Below are 11,019 nucleotides of genomic sequence, written 5' to 3' on the forward strand. Positions count from 1 at the left end.
TCTCGAAAATGTTTTCCTAATTCTCTTTTTTGACAGCGTGCAAAAATTACAATTAATAGTACAGATGAGGCTGTCACAATCTATGAATCAGACGAGACGGAAATGTTGTTCTATATATATGTTTTCTTGGGTATATTGGCTACGTTGATCACAACTACCATACTAAGATGCCTAGCGTATGTTAAAGTAAGTATCAGTGTTTTAAATACATCTTCTCACATGCCTTAATAATCTACATTTTGGAAGAAAGGCACCATTTATATCCATGGTCAGATGCTGGTACATTTACGTACAACTATTTTCTATATATTTTGAGTATTTTGTGGCAAAATATCTATGTATGCAAATATTATATTTTAAAAGTTATGATCTGTTGTGGTGAATGCTTGTATGACCATGGCTGGCAGTGATTGTTTGGTTCAAGTTTTTCGTCCTTCAATAAAAGGCTTTGCTAACAATTATCAATGCAGTCTCATTTGGACATCCGAAGGTGATGAGTGGGGCAGTTTGTCACATTCTGTTCTGATCAATGAAGCAGCAATACTTTCACCAAAACAGTGAAATCTTGTAATAATTGTAAAGAGACATTTAGGAAACACAATTGACAAACAAAAACTTAAACAACAAAGTTGACTCGGTCAAAGCATCGAAAGATATGCATTCATCTTCGTTAAAATTGCAAATTGTGATGTCACGAGCATTACGTTAATTATTCTAATGATTAATTTTGAATACGTTGCAGAACATGAGCGTCAAGATTTCATTTCCTCAAAACAATATCAAGTTTACAGCACTGTTCTTTACTTCTTCACTCTACATCTGTAATCGGATACATTGCTTTACAGGCGACCCTCAACTCATCAAGTAATTTACACGATCAACTCTTTAAGAAGGTCTTCCGAAGTCCAATGAGTTTCTTTGATACTACTCCATCAGGCAGAATTCTAAACAGATTCTCCAGAGACCAGGATGAAGGTTTGATAAACTAAAATTTAATCACTTTCTACTATTACCCATAAATTGATATGGGGAGGATGCCACCTCTTCAGACAGGATAGTTTTATTTGAAAAACTCAACATACAATCTCTTGGTTTTACAACTTGGAGATCATAGTCTAGCTTCCATTAAAATGACTGTGTTCAATTTTTCTCAGACATTACTTTCTGTCAATCGTGTGCTCAACGTTTGAAGCAAGTAAAGACGTGTCTATCTATGACTACGTTGTTATAGCTTTTTGGATATTTTTATGTTAACTTGTTCCATACAGTTGACAAACGAAAAACAAATGCCAAACAAGCGTCAAGAAGCAATAGAAACAATATGACAAGGTCTATGTGCCTTTTGTTTCTGCAAAATAATTATTTTTGACACTTAAAACTATCAAAGTATCTAGAATTCTGACGTCTTGCTTTTATAATGAAGGTAATTTTGTGAGCTATGAAATACCTCAGAGACTGGTTAAGGTTCTCTTAATTTCATGAAATCAACGTTTAATCGAATTTCGGAAAGGCTTTGAACCTCAATGTTAAAGCAACTCCAAGCTACTTGGCGAGTTTGCTGCGCGACACGGGCTGGGGCGCCATTGATGGTTAATGACATTACCGCCTACCAATAGCCTTCATGTGAGTCAGCAGCGGAGATTTAAACATTTTCGATGTAACGTTCTACATTGACTCAATAAGAGATATATGACTTGTTGTAATGATGAGATGTACTACAGCTTTAGGTAGAATGCTCCTCGGGGACAACTTGAATATTAAGACATATAATCTTAGGAAATAATCCAGATTTCAAGCTTATTTTCATTTTAAATATAGTTACTTAAGAGTGCATCTGGAAAATTTGTTTCTGTAGTACCAAAACTTTTCACGGTGACCCCCGAATGGTTCAAAGTTTGCTTGATGAAAGTTTTAGCGAAAGTTTAAGTCTTCCATTTCCTAGGCTAGAACTGCCTTTTGTGCGTTTGCGTTCCACATAACCTTTCTGTGCCTCTCATACATGGCAAGTTGGACTTCTTGTTCATATTAAATGAAGGAGGCTTCACTGAACTGTTTTTCATTTTGACAGTTTATTTTTGTCTTGCAGTTGATGTTTGGTTGCCAAGTATAATGGAGGAAATGCTAACATTCATGAGCGTATTCGTTTTCTCGTGTTTATCGATAGTGATCGTGTTTCCATGGCTCTTGCTGGCTTTGATACCGTTTGCGCTGATAATTATGTTTACGTTCAAGTATTACCATCATGCAATGCGAGATTGCAAACGTCTGGAAAACATAACCCGGTCACCATGGTTCTCTCACGTCACAGCAACAATTCAAGGTCTTCCAACGATTCATGCATATCAAAGTCAAAATAAATTTAGAAGAAAGTGAGTTGATTTTACAGGTGTATTCAATATTTCTCCATCTTCAAATGGCAATATACCTCCACAATTTTCCTCGCTTAGATTAAACTCATGGTAAAGTATTGCTTTTGTTTGCAAAAATACTCAACTCGTTGCTTCCTAATTTTGTATAACATAGAGAGGCACATACATAGATACATACATACATACATACATACATACATACATACATACATACATACATACATACATACATACATACATACATACATACACATAGGTTACAAGTTTTCCATATTTGAGTGTTTTACATAACAACACAAATGCAGCTGAATGCAGACCAAATAATATGACCATTGCAACGCCATGATGATACACATATGTTTGTTCTTATGTGTAGATTTGCTGAACTTCTGGACAAGAACACTGTAGCCTTCTATTTATTTACGTTTTGTGGCCGCTGGGCGGGTATGAGACTGGACAGTGTGGCCATAATAACGACGTTTTTGACCGGCTTGATGACAGTACTGAGCCGTGGTTCCATCTCGCCCACTCTGTGTGGACTTGCCTTATCCTATTCAGTACAGGTAATTACTATCGTGGGAATTCGAAAGCTTCTTTGGTTTATTATTGTACTGAATGAGTAGTGTGCGACCTTGCCCTTTCATACACTTTTAATCTTGCACTAAGAGCCAAATTGTTCTGGCCTGTAGTGAATTGTACGAAAAATGGTCATGAAAAGATAGTTATATGATATACAATTTCATTAATTGCTAATCATTTATCTCACTGTAAGAGTTTTGCATAGGAAAATTTCTTGGCGGCCAAACCCTATTTGGAGTGCAAAAAATATCCTTGTGCTGTATAAGAAAATAATATAAGCAAATATCCAACATATAGCGCAATGTGATGTGTGAATCATGAAATATAGCGTAAAGTAATTAAAGTGCATTTCTCCATACTTGCACTTTTCTGAATTAAATAAAAATATCTTTTTATGACAATACGAGTCACCGCAGGAATAGCCTTGAAGGTCAAAGCCTATGATATCTTACCTCAAGCATTATTGGAAGCAGTAACATTGTTGCTAGTTTTCAATCTGGTTCGAATTCACAACATACGGCATCAGTCGCCTAGCGGAGAGGCAACAGACAGAACCGCTCGGCTAAATCCCCACCCTAAAAAGAGTGGTTCACCTTTTGTGTTGTTGTGACATCTATTCACTAACATGTATTCACCTATTCTCATTTCACGTGGCCCTGATATGCTGCGCCTAATCCATACGATTATGCTGAAGTCAATGGAAATAATTGGCTTTCTTTTGAACTCGTTCTCAGTTCACAGGTCAGTTTCAGTTCTGTATCCGGTTAGCAGCAGAGGTTGAGGCGAGAATGACCTCTGTGGAGAGAATGAACTATTACTTGAAGGTATTACGCTTGATTGTTTTCAACATGATAGAAATAAAAAGGTTTTCTATCCTAAGCAGGCAGATGCCTAAAAGATTAGAAAACCAGAAAACGGAACATATTGGTGTGGTATATTTTGAGCCTTCTCATGATCGCCACACCACTGACATGATTTGTCAACGATAACCATCACTGATTAAGTACTTAGAAAAAACCTTTTTCGTCGCGAACTGGATAATGTAATATCGCCTTGTAATTAAGTAGTGTTCATATTTTATACACAACAGACTTTATCTGCAGAAGAAGCATCCAAAGCGTCGAAAAATTGTCCGCCTGACAGTTGGCCATCACAGGGTAAACTCCAAGTTGAGAATTTGGCAGTACGATACCGGGATAACCTGCCTCTGGCCCTTAAAGGCGTCACGTTTATCGTAGACTCTATGGAAAAGGTTGGAATTGTCGGTAGAACTGGCGCAGGTATATGTATGATGACCACGGATTTCGACACTTTCTTTATTTCTGTATCAGAGAAGAACAATATTCCTCATCGGATGTTTTACTGCACTAGAACATCCTGTAAGGATATTTTCGTATCTGATTTTTTTATTTTCTTCATTGTATTCAAATTTCAAACAGATAGCAAGTGGGAAAGTAAAGCAAAAAAGACTGTGCAAATCTTGTTTCTTTACAATTATAAATATTAACACGCTTGTAATACATACAGCTGTTGATGTTTAGTTGTTCGACCGTCGATGTTTGTTCGTCCATCACTTTAACCAAAATAGGGCGGAACGCAGTACCAAGGGATGTTGCTAATTATTATAATTTTTATTTGAGAAAACACTTTGAACAGTTTTCTACAGTATGAGCGTGGACTATGTGACACATTGACTTTGACAACATGCAATAATGACAATGTATGTTTTCACTATCTGTGCAGGCAAGTCATCCCTTGGTGTGTCTTTATTCCGTCTTGTGGAACCAACATCTGGCACAATCCACATCGATGGAATCAACATAAGTGATATACGATTGCACGATCTGCGATCACGGTTGTCTGTCATTCCACAGGACCCCGTCTTGTTCGTTGGAACAATCAGGTAGACTCAAGTATCCTTCCCGACAGCGCTGCAGATCAACTTCATTCTGATTAGCATTCGTTTCTGTTGTGTTGCCTGATATATATTAAGCTCCGCATTCAGCACTCTGTTCTCATGAAAGGTCGTACCTATAGTACACATGTAATCCAAGGATATTTACACCAAGTAATGGATCCCTTGGTTCGATTTGTATCATTATCAAGGATATATGGAGACAATGCCGACAATATCAATTACGAGCAACTTCGAAGAAACGACACAATTCGATAAACAACAGCTAAATTTGTCTGAATTTGTTCCGATTTAGCTGGCGAGGATGCAAGAAGTTTCAATGTATGAGTTCCTTTACAGAACCATAGAGTTTACAAAAATTGTATTTTGCTTCCACAACAGCATAGTTGGTAAAAACAACTATATCCGATTCGTTACTGTTTTAGATATAACCTTGATCCATTTGATCAATACTCCGATGAAGAAATCTGGAAATCCTTGGAGAAAACGCATTTGAAAAACATGGTAATAATTATTTCTTTCAGTGAATATTGATGACGATCAATATGATTGACGTGTGGTGTTCCGATGAGGTCGATTGGACTTTTCGTAACATCCAAGATAACGTCATTACTCTTGGGTGTTAAGTCAATACCCACTTTGGAGCTGATTTGAACATCAAAATTTTCAAGATTCAACTGAACAGCTGACGAGATGCAAAAACGATAGAGAACCGTATTTTGAGAATTGTAAAATTGTATTCGACAACATCAAACAAATGATAGAGTTTGCATATATCTTTTATCTTTCGTTTGCTTGAAGGGTAATCCTTACACTAAATAAAATCCTTCAGATGTTAAATGTTATTTGATGTGGACCTTTGTTGAGTTAAACGTCTGATATTTGAATCCGCTTTGTAGGTTCGTGACCTTGAAGGAAAACTTGAAGCCCCAGTTATTGAAAATGGTGAAAATTTTTCAGTTGGAGAGAGACAGTTGATATGTATGGCAAGAGCATTGCTGAGGAGGTGTAAGGTATTTTGAAAATCTTATTTGTTTTCATACAGTTCGAAGAAAATAAAAGAGCTTGGCTGGCAAGATGTAAGAGAATGTTGACAGAACGCGGAGTATTTCAGATACTTGATATGATGATGCGAAGCTTCAGTTGCTCGAATAAGTTTAGACTAGAATTCATAGTCAACATGTGAAAATATCTCTCTCTCTCTCTCTCTCTCTCTCTCTCTCTCTCTCTCTCTCTCTCTCTCTCAAGATTTTGGTTTTGGACGAGGCAACAGCGGCCATTGATACTGAGACAGACAGTCTTATACAACAGACGCTTCGAGATGCATTTACAAATTGCACAATGCTCATAATTGCCCATAGGCTTAATACAGTTCTCAACTGTGATAAAATTCTTGTCATGGATGATGGAAGGGTGAGTCACTTTTTGGTTAGATACGCATCTGACTTCTCTTTCTTCCGAAAGCCCTGCTGTGTGTACAAAATACTGAATATAATCTAAATTACTAAAATACAAAGTATTTTGCTTATTGTTAAGAATGTTATGCTGAAAATATCAATGAAAACTTACCTCGGTGATAGCCAGCAGTTTAAGTTTCATGTTTACAAGACCATAAAATAACAAACAAATGAACAAACAAACAAACAAACAAACAATGAAACATGCACACACATCAGGCAATTTCCAGCGTATCATATTATAACGGTGTGCTTCCAGTTTAAGGTATACTGTCACCTGTTCCTATTTTGCCGCAGTTACCATGGAAAGAGAAAATCTAACCAATCACAGATTTTAAGCGGGTGGCCACTTTTTAAAAACAGCGCCCTCACATGGGCATTTTGAATGGCAATGAACCGTAACGGGCATATTTAGATTACAGGTGACTGTAAACCTTTAATGAAGGCCTTGCCGCAGCTGTGCAATATAGCCGACGAGCGAAGTTAATATTTATTTGATCCTCTCATCTAGGTTGTGGAGTACGATAGTCCATCTGTGTTGTTGTCAAACCCAGACTCCTGGTTTGGTGCTATGATGAGTGCTTCCGAGAAAACGACTGATATTTTGAAATGAAACGTCGAGCAACATTATGGTTGTATGCGCCTCGAAACTGAAAGGCTTGAACTTTTGCTCACACTCTCCTCAATGAAATTTTCAAAATTCTCTGACTATAAAATCAAAAATAAAAGTCAGGGGGGTCACCGTGCTAAGTTTGGTATAGAGGAACAAATTAATACCTATCATTTGCCAATATTTGAAATTCAAAATGGCCGCCAGCTATGTGGTAACTCTATGGGGAAAATAAAAATTTCGATTTTCAAAAAAAAAGTGGTGAAAATTTTTCTTGCTCCAAGAGCTCTGAAATGAATCCCATAAGCGGTAACCCCGAAACAATATTGAAGAAATCTGACCGTCCGAATATTTGTTCTCGAGGCGCATTCTACCAAAAGTGATAAGCACGTTGGCCAACTCATCAGACAAACAGAACGACTTCGACGCACGCCTTATCTACAGTTTTCAAAACATTGCACACGAAAAGGTGTCTGTGTTGACGACTCAAAAGGAAAACGCAATTCACATTATCGCGACAGTTACGTGAATGAAACGTGATTAAACGTGTTCTTCGAAATTACGGGTGGCAACGAAGTGAACAAGCAAAAGAGAAGGCATGATTCTCTCCGTGTTCCACTCAGCTTTGGCGTTATGCAGTTCTATGCATATAGCATGATCTAAAACCTTTTGCTGAATCATCATAATATTTCAAGAGATGCACATGTCAGTTATATATAAACTAAAACAATAAAATAATTGTTGACTTGATATTGAATTGTTTTGTTTTTGTACATATACCGTACACGATATTTGACCGTCTGTATAATGTAATGATGTATCTTGATTTATTATAATTAATAGCCAAACAGTGACCTTTGCCAGCGTTCATATTTCTTTTGAGTGAGAACCATGAAATTATGAGGATGTTATGAGGATATGTGAAATATGTCTATCTGTCTGTCTGTCTGTGGCAATTTCTTGGCTAATCGATAAGTGAAAACTATTAAGTGAAGCCTGTAATGTGGCGATTAGTGACAGAGAACATTCAATTTTCAAAGAGGGCGAGATTTAAGAGAGAGTGAACTAATTCAACATGTGAACATTGCACTACAAGCAAATATTTATTCTGACGGATATCTGGGTCAACTGACGTATTTTATGAAACTGTCAGAGACAACTCCATGGCTCAATCGACATAATTAATATTGTATCAAAGCATATCCGCTATTCGCTATTAACTGGAAATAATTAATATAAATTACAACATTAGTCTCCTAACTATGAAATCATAGTCAGTGTTGTTCATTATTATTACATTTGTCCCGTTTGAAGGTTTATACCATTTCACTGTGATCTTCATTGGCACCGAGGTGTAATGGTTTCGAATTCGCTGGAACATGCCCCTCCAAATAAAAGAACAATGAAAACAGCACATATCGTGAAAATAAGACTCAATTGATCTGTAATCATCACTAGGATCCCTTTAATAATGATTAATGGAACGCTTTATATTCTTGGTCACTTTTTGTCAACGTGTGGTACATTTTGACTGTACACGTCCTAGTATTGGTAAGAAAAACGTTGCCTTCGGAGACGAAACTGCTAGAATATAACGAGACTGAAGCCGAAGATGCCTGCTGGTTTATTTTGTTAATATTTAGAAGGATGCACATACACACATAACCTCTTTCTTAGCTGAGCTACGTTCAAAGTATAAGAGTGCCATGTTAAGCTGAATTATTGTTGTCTGCAACTTGAAGACCTGGTCCATGGTCACATTTGGGCTAGTTTACTGAGTTGGTTTAAAACATACGGCGCCACCACTCGGTGAAATTCGTAATCTGCCTATAGTATACCAAACTCATCAAAGTCAATCTGGTCATTACTGTCCCTATGGAACGACTTGCAGTTGTTGTCCAGTCAGATATCATACATATCGCCCTCAACGTTCGATTGGATCTCTCCCAGGTTAACAACAACCATATTTCTAAATGTATTAAAATCAAGTGCGCAAAAATAATCCTCACTGTAAATTTGAAAGTCTCTGAGTAATGACATATCTTCATGAAGCCAACGAATTCACAGCAAAAACCTACTTTGTTTCAGATTTGAATTGCTCTACACTGTTCCGCTGACGGAAGTATGTGTGTTCAAGTCTGTTCGACGCATGCGGTGAAGTGATAAACAATTTTGTGATGATTTGATTTCAAATATGTACATGACATTACATGAAAGTAGGTCTTGAAGCAGGGTTTGATGTGACACCTTTTTATATTTAACTTCAAAACAGAGAGTGAACTCTAACAAAAGTAAAAATAAAAAAAATTAAAAAGAAAAATCCAAAATAAATATCACAACACAGATGTGTCGTTCTTTGAAAATACTTTCCGTTTGATAATGCTGAGCCGACGAGCAGTTAAAAAGGAGGGACGTTAATTTTGGCGGTCATCAATGTATGTATGTATGTATGTATGTATGTATGTATGTATGTATGTATGTATGTATGTATGTATGTATGTATGTATGTATGTATGTATGTATGTATGTATGTATGTATGTATGTATGTATGTATGTATGTATGTATGTATGTATGTATGTATGTATGTGTGTGTGTATGTATGTATGTATGTATGTATGTCGTGTGTGTGTGTGTATATGTATGTATGTATCTGTACGACTGTATGTACATGTTATTTTGTTTAACTCAACACTATGTAGGAAGAGCCAAAGGTCAACAGTTTATCTAGTTTAATCAGGCTAATAATAATAATAATAATAATAATAATAATAATAATAATAATAATAGTAATAATTGTTTGCTCGTCAGGGTAGGCTAGAGCACGACGTCCATAACCGTTCAGTATAGACACATATTAGCTTATACCATCAAGCCACATCGACTCTAGAATATAGACAGTGCCTTCTTCGCTTGTGACACCGACGTAGCCAGTGCAACAACTGACCATACTGCACTGACTAACAAAGGCCACGACGGCACAAGCCACTGTCGACTGTCTACTTCGTTTCAATTTAGGGTCTAAACACAATTTTTCATCAAAATCCGGACAATGTTGAAAATAAAAAAGGATGATAGGGTTATGCACAGTATTCATGGACAGTCAGCAACCCAATTTCCGAGAAATTCTAAGCACATGTGTTTCTATTTTTAAATATGCTATTTTAAGATATTTTGACGAAATTCTAATGGGGAGCGAGTAGGTGACAGCCGTTTGCAATATTGCAATTGTGAGTCATTTTCCCTCCCTCTCGGTAACCCTCAAAAGGAAAACTCTACAAAGGCCCTCTTCCCCTCTCGCTAACCTTCTCATCACAACCTCCCGACATGATTTCTCCCGGCAACCGCCGTACATAACAAAATCCACTACGTTTTTTTCCAAAGCTATTCTGTGTGTTGGAGAATCAAAATGTCACCGCGAACTGATGGTAGAAAATTGCATGTTCAGCCGCACAGAAATCACTGACGAATAACAATTCTTTCACCTTTGTTGATGTGAGTGTCCTCTTTATAAGGAAGCGATTTGAAGATTCAGGTTGGCCATATCAGATTCCTCGAAGGATATGATCTCAAAGCCGGCAATGATCAAATATGTAGTAGACAACTTAAAAGAGACGTTTGAGAATGAGCAGAAATTAGCTGTACAAGCGTAGCACCACTCTACATCTGCGATGAACAAGAAACATAACGGAGGCAAATAAAGGTCGACCACAAAATTGATTGCCGTGTTTTGACGTCTCGTATTTTACAGTCCTGCAGATTAACACAGCGCGGAGAATTGTCGTTTTCGTCCACGGTACACAGAGGCTTAAAGTAAGATGTTGTCAAACATTATTTTAAAACAAACGAACTCGATCGAACATTTGGTAATTAGTAGACAGAGCGTGCATCGAGTATCGCTTTATCCACACATTTCTGAATCAGTTGCCTGGCAACTGAGCCAACTCGCAAATTGACAGTGGCATGTACTATCGTAAAATATGTGTTTTATTTCCGAAAGATTGTGCCCAGACATTCAGTAATAACCAGTTTCAATAAAGAAATCCTGATATTAATTTAACATATATTTTGTTTCAGAATTCGTCGAGTG

The 11,019-nt window shown here is 37.0% G+C and overlaps 1 protein-coding gene across 1 annotated transcript in view; it reads left to right on the forward strand.

Moving 5' to 3' along the window:
- The window catches only part of LOC139118851 (ATP-binding cassette sub-family C member 5-like), a 33,484-nt gene extending 26,331 nt beyond the window's left edge, over window positions 1-7,153 (forward strand). The window contains exons 15-25 of the mRNA XM_070682363.1: window positions 37-186; window positions 846-975; window positions 2,087-2,369; window positions 2,746-2,932; window positions 3,683-3,772; window positions 4,039-4,228; window positions 4,692-4,851; window positions 5,289-5,367; window positions 5,763-5,876; window positions 6,112-6,276; window positions 6,832-7,153. Coding sequence (XP_070538464.1) covers window positions 37-186; window positions 846-975; window positions 2,087-2,369; window positions 2,746-2,932; window positions 3,683-3,772; window positions 4,039-4,228; window positions 4,692-4,851; window positions 5,289-5,367; window positions 5,763-5,876; window positions 6,112-6,276; window positions 6,832-6,933 — 1,650 coding nt within the window. The 3' untranslated portion in view covers window positions 6,934-7,153. The remainder of the gene's footprint in view (window positions 1-36; window positions 187-845; window positions 976-2,086; window positions 2,370-2,745; window positions 2,933-3,682; window positions 3,773-4,038; window positions 4,229-4,691; window positions 4,852-5,288; window positions 5,368-5,762; window positions 5,877-6,111; window positions 6,277-6,831) is intronic.
- Window positions 7,154-11,019: the final 3,866 nt, after the last annotated feature.

Source organism: Ptychodera flava, chromosome 19 (assembly GCF_041260155.1).
Source record: "Ptychodera flava strain L36383 chromosome 19, AS_Pfla_20210202, whole genome shotgun sequence".
Classification (NCBI taxonomy): domain Eukaryota; kingdom Metazoa; phylum Hemichordata; class Enteropneusta; family Ptychoderidae; genus Ptychodera; species Ptychodera flava.